A 19,362-nucleotide genomic window follows, 5' to 3' on the forward strand; every position below is an offset into this window, starting at 1 on the left:
TGCAGATCATACACAAACAGTTACATAACATAACTCTGAAGGAATATTATATGTATATTATATGTATAACCGTAACTGTCTGTTCCTCGTCACCAGACATTGCTGACGGCAGAGACAGCCAAGATGAAGGATGATGACGGCAAAACCGTACTCTTGCTGGCTGCTGAACAAGGTGAGTGGGATAAAGGGGAATAACTCCTGTCCCCTGGATAGGAGTGATTTTTCAAAACTAGAAATATCTGGTTCCAAAGTTTTTATTTGTCTCTTTGAATATGAGTATGTTGTTAAACAGCTTTTAATATTGTCTATGGTAAGTTATGACTGAGATAGAAGATAAACGTATGTAGATCTTCATGGGCCAAGTCTGCAGATGGTCGTGGGTTTCCTCCCACCATAATGCTGGCCGTGGTCGTATGAGTGAAATATTCTTGAGTACGGCATACAACACCAATCAAATAAATAAATAAATCATGGGCCAAGTGATCTTTCATAGATATGTCTGGGGGCCGAAAGCTCTTGATCGTTTCGACTGGATGTTCATGTCTAGCTACCCTTGAGTTGACTCTCACTTTGTACTTCAGCTACTCAAGAATGTTTGATTTAAGATGGGCACTTCTTTCTGTAATTGTGTTATTTGAACATAATTCTGGTGTGGTTGTATTGTGTCACTATACCAGTTAACAACAAATTCCTTATCAGTCTTAATTTGTTGTTAAAATTAAGTTCAAGGTGAACTGCCAAGGATCACCTGGTAATTTCTAGCTGATTTTTTAACAGAAATGAACCAGTCAGATGTATCCTGACGTCAAAATGGCCCCGGTTCATTAATCTGACCATCAATGCATCACAAAACCTGTTACATTTTTGTAAACATGAATGATCAGCACAATCAGTGATGTTCTAATAGCAAAGAGATTGGGATTAGTGATGGACATTTTGCAAACAATTGTATATTGAATAATTGTAATCATTTAGATTAAAGATGTTTAATGAATTATTTTGATCAAGAAAAACTTCCACAATCCTATACTAGAGAAGCCTGAGGGTAGCAATTTTTGCATTTGCAGTTCACCTTTATAAAGACATCACTGACGTGAGCCAAATACTTGTGTGCTGTCCTGTGATGAACAAACAGAAAATATGGAAAAAAAAACCCCCCAAAACCCCTCCAAACAGAATGGCACTGTAATGAAAATGACAGATATATTGTCTCGCAGACAGCCAAAAATTTGAAACATTACGTGTTTATCATCTGTGCTGTGTTTTTCCCCAGGATTTCATTGAAGATGTTTGTAATCTTTATAATGCATGTGCCACTTGTTAATGGTTTTGTATTATAAAGAATAACGACTACAGTCCAGGGTTATATAGAGGTGTTGTTGTTGTAGGCTCTCTGGCCGCCTGTCGCATCATCCTGGAGATTGCAGACTTGGAGCGTATCTATGATCGTGATGACCAAGAGAGGACGCCCCTACACCTGGCGACCATTGGTGGCCACGGCGACGTTCTTAACTTGCTCCTTGAACATGGAGGTGCGATGTTAACATTTTATAACAGGCCATCCGTAATAGAGTGCTAGGAATGCCTGCATTGAGATGGTGACCCTAATCTCAATCCAGCCACGAAATGACATCGTCCTGCATTTTATTGGTCAGGCCCACAAATGCACATGCCACTTATCTAATGAATTGGATGCTCTTTTTCAGTTTATTTTTCTTTAATCTCTTTCATTTTGCAACATGCTCAACCAAAGATTTTTCTGGCGATGTTGAAGTTGAAACTGGAGAACTGTATTTCACCTTGTGCAGCAGTTTTCAAGTGACACATTTTGTTTGATTCTGATTGTTGCATCCTAGCTCTTTATAGGGCCACACAAGATTTTTGTGAAGTTCTCATCAGAAAACTGAGGCCTCCATGGCTCATTTGGTTAGCGCGCTAGCGCAGTGTAATGACTCAGGATCCTCTCACCAATGCAGTCGTTGTGAGTTCAAGACCAGCTCATGCTGGCTTCCTCTCCAGCTGTACGTGAGGTCTGCCAGCAACTTGCAGATGGTTGTGGGTTTCCCCTGGGCTCTGCCCGGTTTCCACCCACCATAATGCTGGCCGCCCTTGTATAAGTGAAATATTCTTGAGTACGGCGTAAAACACCAATCAAATAAATAAATAAATAATTATCAGAAAAACAAAAGTGTTGGCATCAAAGTATCTTTTTGAGGCCTTCATGTATTTTTTAAAGTGCATTTTTACATACATGTACGTGTGCCAAACTTTAAGAGAAATAAAAAAGTAAAGTATTTTGTGCAGTAATTTAAGGATGTAAAGACACTGCCATATGTATATGCTTTGCTCTTGCCTTCCAGCTGAGCTAGGCGTTGTGGATAAGTACAACGCGACAGCATGGGATTACGCGAAAAACCGTCAGTTACACTACTGTCAGCTGATCCTGCTCTCCCATCAGCGGCAAAGGCTGGAGAGTAACCCCACCACGCCCAATGGGTACCATCTCCTTGACAACCAGCAGTTCATGAACGAAGATGACAACGACAACTACATGAATGTAGGTCACGTCTGGCAGTTTTCCTTGTACATGTATAATGCTGCTCATAGGGTTAAATACTGCTTTTTTTTTTTAGTTTAGGTGCCCTTTGAGTCATGTGAGTTGGGATGTTGATTATTGAGAAATTTGTAGAACTATCTCTACACAAAACACAGAAGCGTTCTTATCCTTTACCTTAAAGGATACATCAAAACATACTATAAAATGAAGAGTAGGGCTTTTTTTCACATATTTTCCATCAATCGCTGGGAATTATTTGGAAATGATGTTATCGATGATTATACTGGGAGTGCGGCACCCAGCCTGGGGCCTCCCTCCAACAAAGTTTGTTTTGACAGCAATCATTGTTGACGTCACCATAGTAATCTACTTAATTATCCGGACTGATCTCTGGGGCCTTAGGAAAACTAGATTAAAGCCATTTGTACACCCAAAAAACAAAGCCGAGAATCTTTTTTGCACTTATACATGTTAGGCCACATCCTGAACGCCATATTAAGAAATGAAAACCAAGCATTTCATGAGTTGCAGTAACCATTTTTATTAAATTCTCTTACTTATAGACATTTTCAGCATTCCAAACAGATCCATGTATTTCTTCATTCATAAGTCACCACAACCACAGTCAAGAAAATGTTGGTTGTAGGATTCAGATTATCATTTCGTTTCTAAATGTCACTGTACTATTCACTGACTGAGATGATTGTTAAAATTTATTTATTTGAATTTAATTTTACGCCGCACTTAAGAAGATTCGTCGAGAACATTTCGCACTCGTACATTTTACAATACGTACATAAGTTAGAAGGTCAGGCCGACTCAGTCGGCAAGCGAGGCAACTTGTCATTGAAGGACCTCTGCAATTGTTTCCCCAGTCTTCATACGGATATAAATAAAGTTTATTAGATCTTCACTTCATTCACATTAAGTCTAAAAATTTGGTGCCCCGATGGGCAGCATGCTCTCATTTTCTAGTAGCCCAAAGAAAAAATTGTTTCAGGACATTGGGCTAGTGATACTGCGAGCCCTGCATGCTTCTCTCTGTGCTACATTGACATTTCGTTTCGCTCTAGGCATACAAAAACAAGGCAGAGTTCAAGCCAATCACCCCTCCACACCCACCTAAACGGCCACGTACTGCTGCACGGACACCCCTGTCACGGAGAGCCAGCAGCCTTAATATGCCAATGACCCCTGACCCAGACAGAGGTGGAGAACGAGATGTGGCCAGTGCTGGTAATGAGAGGAAGAAAGGACGAATAGAGGTTTGTGTTCATAGTTTTGTGGTGATGTCTTAACTGCTCTGAGCCAATCGTCAGTACAATCTTTGGTCACTGTAGGTTAAACAAATCGAATTTAACTCAGGAGAGATAGGCATTAGAAAAGATTTTAGCATAAAAAATGAAAAACATAGCTTTTAGTGAAGAAATTCTTTCTGAAAAATCAGCAAACTTCAGCATTTCACCCATTTAGCCCCCTGTTATTTATCACCTCCTGCTCCTTGTGAGGAACCGGAGTGCTTGAAACTATGAATGCAAGAGTGTTAATATGACATTTCAAGTAGTGATGTTCGCTTGTAATAACTGGCACTCAATATGGTGTGTGGCATCAGTTAGAAGACATTAAAATTGCAAAAGCTTTGTCGTGTCTTAATGCTTATTAGGGTTAATATCTTAACGTATTTTCAGCTTATCTGCATTAAACGTTAAAGGCAAAGAACACACAAGCATGAAGTACATATCAGATGAAAGACAATAAATTTTTATTGACTGGGAAAATAGTTTGATTTGTTTTTTTTTAGAAAATTTTTCGACCTAGTAAGATCCATTTAAAACTTTGGATTCTGCTGTGACCTTTGCTGACCGTATTGGGACCAGTGATATCACTTCATATTCTTTGCCACTTGACATACATAGATTGCTATATTTCATCATTCAAAACTCATTTTCATTTAGAGGTATGAATGGATTTAACAAATGGACCTTAAAACTAACCATTTGATGCCCAAAAATATTGCTGTGGCATCACTGATACCCACGTGGTCCCAACAGACTGCCATGGAATCCTATGTTTTATAGGCATTATAGTTGGTTAGAAAAATTTGAACAAAATAAATCATGCTATTTGTCAGTGTCTGTGTTTAATGATCTTTCATGTAATATATTACTTATTTATTTTTTATTTTAGTGCTTTCTTTTAGGCAATAAAACTTAAGATTTACCTATACTTGTGACAGATTTGTTTAGAATGTAAAGAACAAAATCAGACTAAAACTCAGAAGTTATCAGCACCCAGAAAATGTGGCTAAAAGCTGTGATCACCTGATGCAAATTGCCGGCTTGACTCATAGAATGTGCTGTTCTAACTAACATGGAACAATCTCTATTTTTATATGTTTGTAATTTTCAACTAAAATCTATGGACATTTCACATATTTTGATTTTGTTGAATTCTACAAGTTTGTACAACTAATCAGGCCATGTGAACTGAATATAACGCAGAGTTTATAACTTATTTTTGATATTTTTACGAATAAGTTCAAATGTTTCTGTATTGTAATGATTTATTGTCTTCCCCCAGGTAACTGTCCAGCCAAGAAGGCACATTGGCCGACAGTTTGTAGCCAGTGGAAGACAAGAGACGTCCATGTCAGTGGATGAGGATATGCATCAAGGTAGGCCAAGTGTCACACAGGTGTCTGTCCCTGACAAAATAAGCTGATGAGACAAATGGTTCTTGCTGAGCATCTTTGGTCGATAATTCAAATTCATTTCAGATACATGTATATATAACATGTTTTGACCAGTGACACCCAGGAGCAAAGGAGTTGTAAGCAGTCAGTGTGTACATCTTAACTTCAGGTCACATGAGCATACAACATCAATTTTAAAACAACAGATATCGTAAATGGCATAAAATTTTACCCACAAAATGCATTTTTAGATGCAAATAAATGTCACAAAATATTATGTTCGGTGCTGAAACTTACAATTTTTCAGTAAAGTATCTATCCCATCTTCTAAGCAAACTTCAAAACACCTTTCTAAAATCAGCAGAACTCTCAGAATACGGAAAAAGATGGGCAAGTTAGTCATGGACAGAAGGATGTGTCCAGTTATTTAGGATAACTGAAGATGTGAGAGATTTCAATGAATGGCCAGGTTAAAGCTAACATGTGACTGCATCTGCCTACCTGCAGGGTTCATTATCGTTGAGGTTAACATTGAGAAGACGTCTGTCACAACTGTAATAGTCATTTGTGGAATAAGCTAAAAATTCGTGCGATGTTCAACACCGGTTAAATAAATCTTGTTTGGCAAGTTATTTAGTTTTCATAAAATAATGCCATCAGAAAAGCTTGAATAAACAACTTGTGAAAGGGCTAAAAAAAATTGTTGTTACTTTTTGACGTTGGTATGTCATTTGAATTACGTTATAACTCCCCCACCATAACCCACCCACCCACCTACTGTTTGACCATAGGTATGTATGGTGGCGAGGAGGAGGTAGAAGAGGTGATGGGTGGGGGAATGGATGTGTCCGATATCGACGATGACAACGACAATGACAACGACCCTCCCCGGCCGATGCTTCAGCGTCGCCGAGCAGGTGCTGTCAACCGGTCTGTACCCCAGCCCCAGCCCCCATTTGTGCCCACACCTCCAGGGCTAAGGAACAGCCTGTCAGGGTCAACATCCTACACAGGGCCCTTGGTAAGTGATTATAATTGTAACAATGATCTTACTAAAGATGTGCTACTTCAGTCCCAAGGGAAACCAGGGAGAAATATTAAAATGATAAAGAAGATAACACTAGTTGACTCTTATAACTGGAGTTCAGTAAAGGAAAAATCGGCAGAAGTTTCCATAAAATTTTCCTGATCAGCAGGTAGAGGGTTAAAATTTCACACCCATGGTTTACGTCCCCCATATTCCCTTCTCAGCATGCAGATAATGATTTTGTCCCTACAATATTTGTCCAATAGACAGCCCTTCTTGCACTCAAATAAGGCTCAGATGTTGAAAATCATGCAAGCAATGTTGACAGCAGATAGCGCTGATGTGGTGACATGACGTCCCCATGGCGTGCCACGAAATGCAGCGTCACAAAGAAAAATGACGTCCGCTGAACTCGTCATGCTTATTCCTGCGCAGTAATTCAGCAGCTCAGGGTTTCAGTTATTTAAACCCCCGATGTGATTTGTATACCTTATGTGGGAGTGGCCTACAGCTCTGACAATAGTATGTCAACATCTTAAGCTGTGTAATCAGTCAATGGTAATTGAGAATCACAGATCATGTTGGGACAATATTTCTTAAATAAGTGATGTGCATGGCTACCTTGAGGATGTATCTGAATTCAGCTGAATATGTCTGGTTGGGTTATCTTCTTCTTGTTATCATTGCAGCAGCCACAGTATAACTTAGGAGCCGCTCAGGATTTTAGTCAGCAGAATGGGGGAGGAGAAATCATGCATGAGTCTCCGCCCCACCCTCTCATCCCTACCCCACCACAACGGCCTGGACTGACTCCCCTTTCCCGACCCCCGCTGGGAAGATTTGGTGCCTCTCACAGCAGCCCATCCCTCATGACAGCCCCAGCGCCCCCAGGGGTTGCCCCTCACCCACCTGCCCCTGGAATAAGGACGGACTCGCCCACGCGGCCAGGGTCTGGATCCAGCCTCACAGAGAAGGATCGCCCTGGGTCTGGAGGTCGCCCTGGGTCTGGCGGACAGTCCCCGTCCGAGCCTCATAGCCGGCTGTCCCCACCTCCACCCAAACCGCAACAACCACCAGGTAAGCTAATGCACCATGACTGCACAGTCTGTAAAAGCAATTTACATGTACATACAACAAGCGTTAAATAATAGACAGAAAAGCATTAATGCCCAAAATATTCTTCAACAAACTCAGCTACAGAAGTAGTGGGTGTTTTGACATATTAGAGGAATACTGTTATCTGAACAGGTTGTGTTTTAATTCACACAGCTCTTACTTGTAGCATCAAGGTCGCAGAAATCACATCTAAACTTATACTTTAGGGGTCAAGTTTGTCGAGTATTTATTCTTTAAAAATACATTTTTTGATCATTTCTATTGTACACATGTATAATTATGTATTGTATTATAAAAACCTATTTATTTTGGACATTATTTAATACCAGAACAGTATTTACAAAAAATACAGAGGAAAGAATCAAAATCTCCAAATACAAGAGGAAATATGTTCATCTTATTATAATAGCCTTGCCGTGCGTGGGATGGTCTGGCAGCAACTTACGGATGATCGTGGGTGTCCTCCCACCATAATGCTGGCTGCTATGGTATAAGTGAAATATTCTTGAGTACGGCGTGAAACACCAATCAAATAAATAAATAAATAAAATCTTATAATAATGATTGTTACTTGATTTAGATGTCCACAAAAATGTGTTGCTATGTCTAGTATTCTGTTGTGTTATCACCTTAGTCTGAGAGAACCATCTTAGCACTTGTGGCTTGTTGGTCATGTTGTAGGCATCCTGGAGGGGAAAAAGATCCCACCCCCAATGTTGACCCCTCTCCGTAATGCCCCTAAACCTCCGCCCCTCGATGGCAGAACAGCGCGCAAGAAGAAGAAGAAGAAGCGCCGAGAGGTTGTGAGCTCTGGGGCATCTCTGGAAGGATTACCACCACCCCCTCCCCCCTCAGGCTACGGTCTGCAGTTTAACCCTCCACCTACTGTCCCTGCTGCAAGGGCAAGGAACCCGTCAGCTCCCCCACCCCCACCTCAGCCCTCCAAGCTGACACCCCAGAGGCATGAGCAGAGGTAAGGTATACAAGCACATGTAGGTGTACATGTAAAGGATCCTCTGGTATGAAATTCATGTAAGCTGACATCAATCTTTAGACCAAAATTTGCATGTCTTGGGTTTCCCTCGGGCTCTCCTTGGTTTCCTCCCACCATAATGCTGGCCGTCGTCGTATAAGTGAAATATTCTTGAGTAAAACACCAATCGAATAAATAAATGTGTAAAATGTAGGTTTGAGTCGGTAAGATATTCATTCAATCCCAATTGTTTCCAGTTACTCTGATGACCCCAGCCAACATGATGAGGAGGCTCCACCTATGGTCAGTGGCCACGCCTACCCTATACGTAATGTCCCGCCTCGTGAGAGGTCAGCCCGCCCGCGTGATCTCCGACCTCAGCCACCTAGGGAAACTGAAGAAAGCATGGAGGTACCGGAGCATTCAGAGCCCTATAATAACAACAATATGATACTAGAGGAAGATGAGGAAGGGGTGGGACCTCTTATCCCACCTCCCCAGGCATTCCGAGGCCAATCAGGCCACACCCACCCACTCTCACAGTCAGTCCCTCAGGTAGGCTTCTTGTAACATTTTGGCATTGAGATGTTTTGTTGAAATTGCATAGCAGGGTTACAAAAGTAGGATGATATTGTTTATTGTAAATAGGACCATGGCGGATAGTGATCAGGTGCACTGATTATTGAAAGTGCTATTCTGTTATAAAAACAAGTAGGTTAGTGTGCTAGCACAGCACAATGAGGTAGGAGGATCTAACCAATGCAGTCGCTGAAAGTTCAAGTCCAACTTGTGTTGACTTAAACTCTGGTCGTACGTGGGAAGGTCTGCTTGCAACCTGTGGATGGTTGTGGGTTTCCCCTGGATTCTGCCTGGGTCTCTCCTACCATAATGCTGGTTGTCATCATTTAAGTGAAACATTGTTTTTAGTAAACACCAATTAAACACTTTCAATCAAGAGGTAACACCTATTGGCTTGTTTACATTTAGCCATGACCTGTACAGGCCTTACTCGGATCTACATGATGATGACCATATAAAGTCATCGTGACTTTGATGTGTTTAATTTAATTTCACTGGTCTTTACAAAGCCGTCCATATATTTAGCATACACTGATTCCAGTCATATGGGGTGTATACATCTCAATATCTCAAAGCCAAAATTCTTTTAATTGTAACCAAGCTGTGTAAACTTTTTGTGGGGAGGGGGGCTGCAAATGTAAGGATACACTATTAAAGTCAGTGGGACTTGGTTGTCAGCTGTTCATGTTTCAAATGCAGAACATACATTGCCAGAGGTTCAAGCATTATACATGGCAGATGGCACTTTGAGCTGTTTTGACATTTTTTAAACTTTCTTTCAACATTTTCTAAGCTTGAATCCACTATTATTCCTCCTTAAGCACAGGCGGAACGGTGTGCCTACTTAAGCTAGGAGAGGTGCTGCAGTTGGAACAGTGCCATCAGACCATTGGCTTATCACAAGGCTGCCCAATTAGTTATATGTGAAGCAATTAGGCTGTGTTTGTGTTTATGTCTGATTGATGCCTGTGATGGTTCAGTTCTGACTCATGTTCAGAATCTGGAATTATGGTCTCTAGACAAGACTAACACAACTCTTGATACATTTTTTTTTTTTAATCTGATCAGTTGTGTTGTAAGAGCTTCTAGAATTAGAAATAAAAATTGTTTCAGACTTGTTATACTGTAGATGACACCTGTATGTAGCCTAACAAACTATGTGTTATCAGTTACGGTGTTTTGTTATGACAAATCTACACATGTGTTTTAAGGTTGAGCTAATGGAAATACTAGCATCTGTATCGTACTAGAATACTGATGATGGGGATATAGATATATTAACGTATTAACCTACATGTGGGAGATTTGTTACGAATTTGGTGCTGTAACCCTGTAACCATCTGATACACCTCACCTTTCCTTTCCTTAGATTAAAGTCAATTCTGTCTAATAACTGCAGTAAGTACATCGTTTGTTTTGTCACAGCATGTTTTTGTCGGCTTGCTTGTAGGTAGCTAGATTTACCAGTCATTAGACCAGATTTCTCCGATATTCATTAGCTAGAAATTATCCCTGTTTAGAAACACCTCTCCAAGCCAGAGGTAAAACTCCCTCTTTCATATAACATGTATAATGGATATCTGACTCACTTGTGCATATTAAGTACTCTCTAAAGCGAGAAATTTATAAGACATCTACACCACATCCTCACTGAGAGCATACTTTGCTCTAAAATGTGTCAGATTACCATTATGCTAAGAACTTGTCCCAAATACTCACCATACAAAACCTATTTTCAAATTTCCATTTCTCTATAAAAAAATCTTTACAATTCACTTTTCATAGTCTAAGAAGTTCTTTTTGCATAATGTTTATGTTTTCTGCTGTTAACACCAGAAGGCAAAGATTGTGTATGTATGTGTAGAGGTAAACCTTACCTTGTAAGATGTAGGTCAACAGTCAGACATCTAACAGTTAAGATAAGTTATCTTCTCTGGCTTTAACATAAATGCCATACGGTACCGTATGTAACATTTGCATTTATTTATTTTTTAATCAGTGTGCCATCTACAGACTTGAACGCTGCTGTTGTTTGTTACATCGTTGTTTGTATTGTACATTAGTTGAGATGCTACTGTAGTTTTGTTTGTTCGGTTTGTTGTTAGCTGTTCTTGGAATTGCATGCCGCTTAGTATAAAGGTATTCCATGTAAACCCGGTGATGAGAACTGTGTGTTTTGACATGGTTTCCTCCCACCATGATGCTGGCAGCGATCGTATAAGTGTAGTATTCTTGAGTAAGGCGTAGAACACCAATCAAATAAATAAATATAAACTGTATAATCTTGTTGAATTCATGGGTGCAATATGAAGTGAAATAGCGGGCATAGAATACACGCATGACACTCTGCTTTAGAATCGCCAGGTTAGGAGACATCTGTCGTCTTAAGTGTGCATCAGATAATCAAGGGCCCACAACTTGTAGGATTTACAATGATTGACAATAACTTTGAGTATTTGATTGGCTGACAGCAGTCTCCTGACACTTTGGCAGTGCGTGCTTGTGGAAGCCAGCATAAACACCTAGAAAATGTGATACGCCTTGTAAATGTGCAGGTTCACTGACAATACATGTGGATTTGGGGTATGATCCAGATATGTTATGAACAGTTGTTGAGAATCTGTACCAAACCTGGAAATAATTTTAAAGTTGCTGCATGACATAATTGCAGAATAGCACAGCTGGTAGAGTGTCTGCTGCAGGAGGTGGTTAATCCTGGACCAAGCCTGGGTCAGGTCACACCTAAGACCTTAAAAGAGGAAGGTGTAGCTTCCTTGCTTGTTGTGCAGCATTAAGGGAATAGTGCAACAACTGGTTGACCCGTATCGGTATAATGGCTTAGGTGGGGCAGCTTACTTGCCCTCTGTAAGTTGTCGTAGTGAAACAGCACTAGATAAAAGAGCTGTGAAAATCCGTCCTGCAACATAAGGAGGAACATTACATGCAATCTAAGGACGCTTTGTCGTGATAGGACTGAAAAATTGTTAATGATGAAGTTAAACCCCAAACACTCACCCACTGTTCTTGTCCGGCTGCTTCAAGCTATTTCCAGACTTATTCTTCCCTTAAATATGTCAAAAAATATTAATATGTAGTAATTCTTTTTTGCATGTTTGAAAGATGTTTTTTCAAGCATATTCTGAAGGCATTATTCTGTGTAGACATATAAAATGATATTTTGTCCAAGTCCTGAAATTGGCCAATATAACCAATGTACCTTTGTCTCCAAAATCAAACTAAGAATGTGCAGAAATTCCATTGAAAGTTTCTCGTGCATTTGGAATTAGGGTACATGTATTACCTGCAGTACAAAGTTGAATGCTATTTTTTTCTTCAACCATGGATGATGTAGTATTTATTCTTTTAAATGTTGTGGTCTGAAAGAAACAGAATTCCAAACTATCAGTCACATCTTGAAATATGTCCTAAAAATTCTGACATGTTCTGTCATCTAACTGGTTCTTGTATTATTGATGGTCACAGTCTCAGATTCTGCTGTGTTGGCTGCAGCATTATGTTTGTAAGTAAAGATGGTGCCTTACTCCAGTCAATCCAGTTCCAACACCTATAAACCAGAGTGACCCAGGAGCCTCTCACCAATGTGTTCACTGTGAGTTCATGTCCAGCTCATCCTGGCTTCTTCTCCAGCCATATGTTGGAAGGTCTGCAGCAACCTGCCATTGGCCTTGGGTTTCCAACCGGCTGTCCTCCCACCATAATGCTGGCCCTCGTCGTATAGGTGAAATATTCTTGAGTATGGCGTAAAACACCAATCAAATAAATTAAAATAAACCAGAGATGAAAGATTCTCAGTCATCACATTAAATGCTAAGATTCTGTCAATTCATCCTTTAACTCTTCAGGGCTAGGGGAAGTTATATAAAATTAAACATTTATTACTAGCATTAAGTTCACCAAAAGTTTGATACGTGTGTTTAAAAATGCACTTTCAGAAGCATGCTCACATTTGCCTCAAAGTGACACAGTTTTAAGCTTTTCTGATGAAGAAATTAATCAAACTTCACAAATCAGTGACACTATAAGGTGAATGAATCAAGCAAAATGTACCACTTCAAAGGTGAAACACAGTACTTAATGGTGAACGTGTACAAGAGTTAACTCTACTGTGACAGCCAGCACTGACTGTACATGTTGCTCTGTATTGTTACCATGGTATATGTAGTTATTTTTCAGTTATGCTAATACATGCCCCATGTAATGAACGTGATTGTAAGCATTTGACCATTTTGATTGTTTTTTTTCACAGGAAGGGAGATCATCTCGCCAGTCATTACCCAACGGAAAGCCTCCTTTGCCACGAGGACGCAGCGCAGCCAGCTCAGCCAGCCATGGGTCGTATCGCAGACCTAGGCCACGCCCACCAACCAGCAAATCGGGCAACTTCTGAACGTCAATTGTAAGTTTTTGATTGAGGGATGACCTTGAGGGATGGAGGAGCAACACTTCCAGAGGCACGCATGCTATTGTATTGGTTGACGAGATCAGGCACATGTACATGAATGAGGTTTCAGTGTAGAGCAAAAGTGTACAATAGGGGTTGGTGGCTGAGAAGTGTATGAGCTAATACAGGTACCAGCATCAATTCTGTTCGCACATGTGTAATGGACCGATTGAGAGCAAATTGACAGCTATAACCATGTTAACAAGATACAGCTGTAACCATGTTAACAAGATACAGCTGTAACCATGTTAACAAGGTACAGCTGTAACCATGTTAACAAGGTACAGCTGTAACCATGTTAACAAGATACAGCTGTAACCATGTTAACAAGATACAGCTGTAACCATGTTAACAAGATACAGCTGTAACCATGTTAACAAGGTACAGCTGTAACCATGTTAACAAGGTACAGCTGTAACCATGTTAACAAGGTACAGCTGTAACCATGTTGACAAGATACAGCTGTAACCATGTTAACAAGATACAGCTGTAACCATGTTAACAAGATACTTTTTGTTAGTCTTGCCTCAGAACTATTATTTCGGCACCAGTATTCGCCTCACTGCCATTCACTGGAATGAGTGCAAGGACTGTTGTGATAGCTTTGTTGTACTAGCAGTGTTGGGCACGACAAATCCCACTTCCTTGATAGGCTAATTTTAATTCTTCAACATTTTCACATGATGGCACGGTGTTTATTCCAGCATGTTTAGAAGGCATTATTCTGTGTAGACTGATAAAATTACACTTTTTGTGTAGCCCTGAAAGTGTCCTACCCAAACGAATGTAGTTTTGTTTCCAAAGTCAAATTATAAACATGTATAAAATGCACTGAAAGTTACTGTTTCCTAGGTGAAAAGGTTGAGGAATTAGGGTAACAGTAATCAATAGGCCTGGTCATTGATTAGTCAATTTGATCATCTTCAGATATCACTTACTACTTTTAAACCTGCCATCATGTTAACATGAGGTGCAGTTGAACCTTAATACATTTCTGAGCCACTAAGTCCTAACCCCTATTTCGCAAAACACGCTGAAGTTTAAGCAAGAGAAAAAAAATTAGCTTCTTCCAAATATGGTCTGGCAACCCAGTCTCTGAAGTCCGTGCATAGAAGAGACTAATCTTTTATATCTTTCTCAAACAAGATTAGTTTGTGAAATTGGGTGCTGTACATCATTACTCAAAGGAATGTTTAGAACAAAAATGTTGCAAGACATAGTTATTCACTGTGTACTATTAGTTACATGGTTACTCAGCGATAGGATATGGAAATATATGGTGTCAGTAACCCTCATATTGAATATGAAGGTTACCGACACCATATATTTCCGTATCCTATCACTGAGTATTAACCATGTAATGAATTTATCCTGCAAAGACCCATCAATTCAATGCAGAAGACTGATGCATAGGCGAATCGCTTCAGAATTCCCAACCCAACAAAGGGAGATAATCTACTCAGCATGTCAGCAGGATTCGAGAATATATCTATTCCCCACATGACCGTTGTTGTCCAGCGAAAAGCAGAGTATTTTGTCTGATGCGGGATAAATGTACATGTATGCCTAGATGTATGATATATGTTTTGGTACAACTTTTCAGTGCATGGTACATGTACTATTCTATCCAGGCTTTCCCACTGTGATATTTCATATTGACTGAAGTAAGTTCATATATATCATTGGCATCAACTTTCTCATATAATTATATTGTCGAAAACCCCCGTTAACATGTTAATAAATGTTTGTTACACTTGGTAAACCTCAATCAGAAATTAGCAGCAATTGGCAGTTGGGGCATTCCTGACATTTGTTCTCTCTGAGTTTAGACACACATCACATGACCTATATTAGGGTATGAGAAATGGAAGGGGTGAGAAGATAATCTGAGGTGAGATTTTTCCCATAGAATTCTGATAACCATTGTTTGTGAAGACCAAAGCATTTTAATCTGTTCAACATTTGTCAGTGTTATAGTCATCCTTATGGTTAATTGTGCCACAGTTTATATGTATGTACATGTATATTCAAGTATTAACAAGTGTGCTAACTATGGTATAGCATGTTTCAGCTTCTAAAATCTAAGGTGTTAATTTTTTTCTAAATCTGATGAAAACTGGTTCTCCTTGTTTCTCTTTGGAGAGCCAACTCATATTTGCATCCTGTTTTTTTTATAATCCTGAGAAAATATGTCATTGTGACATTCCGATTGCTGTACAATAAATACTAAAGAAACGGCAACAAGGGTGTCCTAGGGTTAAATATTACAGTAGTAAAGATATTTTGATGTGAATAGCTTTTGTTAGCATACATGTCAGAGACTTATAAATGTGGCTAATGAGTTAAGTACTTATTCAGTACTTAATGTAAGACTGTACCAAATATTTTGCGTCCTGATATATTCAGGAGATTTGCCATTTTTGAGGGGTTTGTGGTGATTATTCAGCAAAATGGACAGGATCAGATTGAGAAATTTTAGCCGTTGCAGCACTTCATAAATCGTGATGGTTTGTATGTCTACTGCCATGTTTACATGCTTGTTACAGTACAGCCGCATTTCACCCAAATATCCTACACCCATCATGGCTCCACGGTCGGTGTATGTTGATCAGCTCAAACACCATTGTACAGGTATGATGGCCATAAACTCCGATCAGGATTCGCGTGTCATGGGGCCATCATGGTACCATCGTGACAGGACGACTCAGGCATGATTTTACAACATTTCGCGATGCATGATTTTAAGACATCAACATCAACTGCTACATGTGTATGTTCTTGGTGTGAAAACTCTAGAACAATAAAACTATGTTCCCAATCTGTACAAGCATGCAAGTTTAAAATCTACAATGTGTTAAATGTATGCTCGGTGTATCTGTGCACAGTAGTCCGCAGTAGTAGGCTACAAACACCAGTGCCATAGACCCGAATATTGTGGGAAATTGTTGGCAGGAAAAAATGAAAGGATGGATTTGCAATAAATAAGCTTGTAACAAACACAGCCTAAACACTGGCAACTTTTGATCAGAAATAGGATGATACCTCTAGGAAGGCAGTAGGGAGTACATCAGGGTCCGCATAGGGTCCGGCCACAAGGAATATTTGGCTAGGATACATGTACTATGAGGTGCCCACCAGGGGTGTACGATCGCGTGAGGAAGGCAGTAGGGAGTACATCAGGGTCCGCATAGGGTCCGGCCACAAGGAATATTTGGCTAGGATACATGTACCATGAGGTGCCCACCAGGGATGTATGGTCGCGTGAGGAAGGCAGTAGGGAGTACATCAGGGTCCGCATAGGGTCCGGCCACAAGGAATATTTGGCTAGGATACATGTACCATGAGGTGCCCACCAGGGATGTATGGTCGCGTCAGGAAGGCAGTAGGGAGTACATCAGGGTCCGGCCATGGAGAATATTCGGCCAGGATACATGTACCATGATGTGCCCACCAGGGGCGTACGATTGCCTGAGGAAGGCAGTAGGGAGTACATCAGGGTCCGCATAGGGTCCGGCCATGGAGAATATTCGGCAAGGATACATGTACCATGATGTGCCCACCAGGGATGTATGGTCGCGTCAGGAAGGCAGTAGGGAGTACATCAGGGTCTGGCCATGGAGAATATTCGGCCGGGATACATGTACCATGATGTGCCCACCATGGGCGTACGATCGTGCGAGGAAGGCAGTAGGGAGTACATCAGGGTCTGGCCATGGAGAATATTCGGCAAGGATACATGTACCATGATGTGCCCACCAGGGATGTATGGTCGCGTCAGGAAGGCAGTAGGGAGTACATCAAGGTCCGCATAGGGTCCGGCCATGGAGAATATTCGGCAAGGATGCAGCTGTACTGTACTTGTATTATCAGCTTGTCATTCAACAACCTCTGATTCAAACTAAATCGTATCTTTTTACTGAAATGGAATTAGTCACAGTGTATAATTTTGTTGAATTTTTCAACTAAGTTACTCATTTGTCAGGGAGTTATATTGACTTTGAAGTGATATACTACTGGAAAAATGTTTGTTTCAGTACTAACGGTAATATTTTTTTACCTTTATTCGCATGTGAATGAAAGTCATGTTTTTTTTTTTATTATATATATATTAAATAGTTAATATATTTTCATGTAATCCAAGATCAGATCAATGGCTGTATCTCCTTCCACATCTTTTCTACACAGAATGGTAATTTTTTATTTAATTCACCTACATGTATTTTATTTGGGGGCATGAATTTAAATCCGTCCAACTATATATTTATTCTCATGCAACATTTTTATTTTCTTTTTTTTTTAATGATAAAGGCCTGTTATGCAGCATACATTTGTTTCACTATTTTTTACTTTTAAGACTGAATTTGCTGACAAATCCAGCCTAAAAGTATGCATATGTAATGTTATGCAAAGCTGTAAGTCTGGTGATAAAGTCACATGCAATTTTGTGATAGAATTTCAAGAAATATCTTTTATACTGCTTCTAGTTGCCTATTTTTTACTTCAGTTGACTGTTACATTTTACAATCCGTCCAGGAATGGCGCATTTTACACTGTCTGCCTCATTTACACTGTTGTGGAAGTGCATGCTGTAGTCAGTTAAACTGTGATAGATGAAAACTTGTTAGTGATATTTTCATGCCTGTTATTGAAATTTTTTTTTTTTTAAACTTCTATGATAGGAATTGTTATTGATGTTTTTTAATTTTTAATTTAAAATACATTATAAACTTTAGAATAATCTGTAATGATATGCAAACAGATATGTTATTGAAGGCAACAAACAGTTGTGTGAATCAGAGTTTAAATAGGTTGTTAGAAGAGCAAGTTTGAAATTCTAAATAGACACTGTTATATACTGATTAGTGGACTCTGGAGCCTCTTTCCCATGCGGTCACTGTGAGTCCAGCTCATGCTTGCTACAACTCAGGTTGTACGTGGGAAGGCCTGCAGCGATCTGCAGATGGGTGTGGGATTCCTTATCCCCCCGGGCTCTGCCCAGTTTCCCCCCACCATAATGCTGGCTACCGTTGTATAAGTGAAATATTGTTAGAGCCATTCACAAGAATCTTTCAGTATTCAACAACAGCCAGGTGGAGGAGAGAGGACTGAACCCAAGCCTTATGCCAGGCACCTGACAAAAAGCCTGAGGCCCGTCCACATAAAGCGATTTTCGGGCTTTAGCCTAAAATTATAACCAAAATAACTTCTGATAAATGCATCAAATCAATATAAAACCTGTTGGACATTCGATACTCTGGTATGTAGTACAATTTCAACCAAGATCAAAAATCATGCTCTAAATATTTCAGTTAGGTTTATGCCATATCCGTATTTTTGTGGCCATAGGCTCTGGTTTTACACATAGTTTGGGCAGGCATATTCAAGCAAGATGGGAAAATACATACACAAGTAGACAAAGTGAGCTCTCACAGTAAATGGAAATCTGTGCAGTTGACTATAGTCTGAACAGCGTACATGTAAAGCAAAGATTTATGTTCGTATATTAGAGTTGATTACATTTATTTATTAGAACCTTAGTTTTGTTGAAGTACATTTAGAATAATGTATGTATTTGTACTCATCAAAATAAACGTTATTTCTGAAAACCGAAACATGTGCTTTCTTCTTGTTTTCGTTTTGATTCCATCAGCCTAATGATCATTAGGGCAACATCAACCGAAGCATGGCAACCAGGTTGTCTGTATACATGGTGACGAAGTTTGTGACATCATTACCTAAATATGCTCATATAATTTACAGAGATGCTAGATGGTCATGAAACATATCAGAAACTGTTTTACTGTCACTATCGCAATTCAGAAATCAGGGGAATGCAGGTTTTGTGTTCAAATCCAGCAGTTTGAAGGCAATGCCTGTGGAAAAACTTGCCTCCAGCCATTGCCTAATTTGCATACGCAATTTTTCAATTCTCGTCCACAGGTCCTCAGCAATTTTG

General features: G+C 39.9%; 1 protein-coding gene across 1 annotated transcript in view; it reads left to right on the forward strand.

The window, feature by feature from the left end:
- Positions 1 to 14,616, forward strand: part of LOC135476531 (neurogenic locus notch homolog protein 1-like) — a 34,474-nt gene extending 19,858 nt beyond the window's left edge. Inside the window, exons 6-16 of the mRNA XM_064756577.1 lie at positions 97 to 172; positions 1,389 to 1,532; positions 2,361 to 2,557; positions 3,631 to 3,822; positions 5,138 to 5,231; positions 6,041 to 6,270; positions 6,966 to 7,353; positions 8,074 to 8,365; positions 8,623 to 8,920; positions 13,212 to 13,662; positions 13,913 to 14,616. Coding sequence (XP_064612647.1) covers positions 97 to 172; positions 1,389 to 1,532; positions 2,361 to 2,557; positions 3,631 to 3,822; positions 5,138 to 5,231; positions 6,041 to 6,270; positions 6,966 to 7,353; positions 8,074 to 8,365; positions 8,623 to 8,920; positions 13,212 to 13,352 — 2,052 coding nt within the window. The 3' untranslated portion in view covers positions 13,353 to 13,662; positions 13,913 to 14,616. The remainder of the gene's footprint in view (positions 1 to 96; positions 173 to 1,388; positions 1,533 to 2,360; positions 2,558 to 3,630; positions 3,823 to 5,137; positions 5,232 to 6,040; positions 6,271 to 6,965; positions 7,354 to 8,073; positions 8,366 to 8,622; positions 8,921 to 13,211; positions 13,663 to 13,912) is intronic.
- The last annotated feature ends 4,746 nt before the right edge of the window (positions 14,617 to 19,362 follow it).

Source organism: Liolophura sinensis, chromosome 10 (genome assembly GCF_032854445.1).
Source record: "Liolophura sinensis isolate JHLJ2023 chromosome 10, CUHK_Ljap_v2, whole genome shotgun sequence".
Lineage (NCBI taxonomy): Eukaryota > Metazoa > Mollusca > Polyplacophora > Chitonida > Chitonidae > Liolophura > Liolophura sinensis.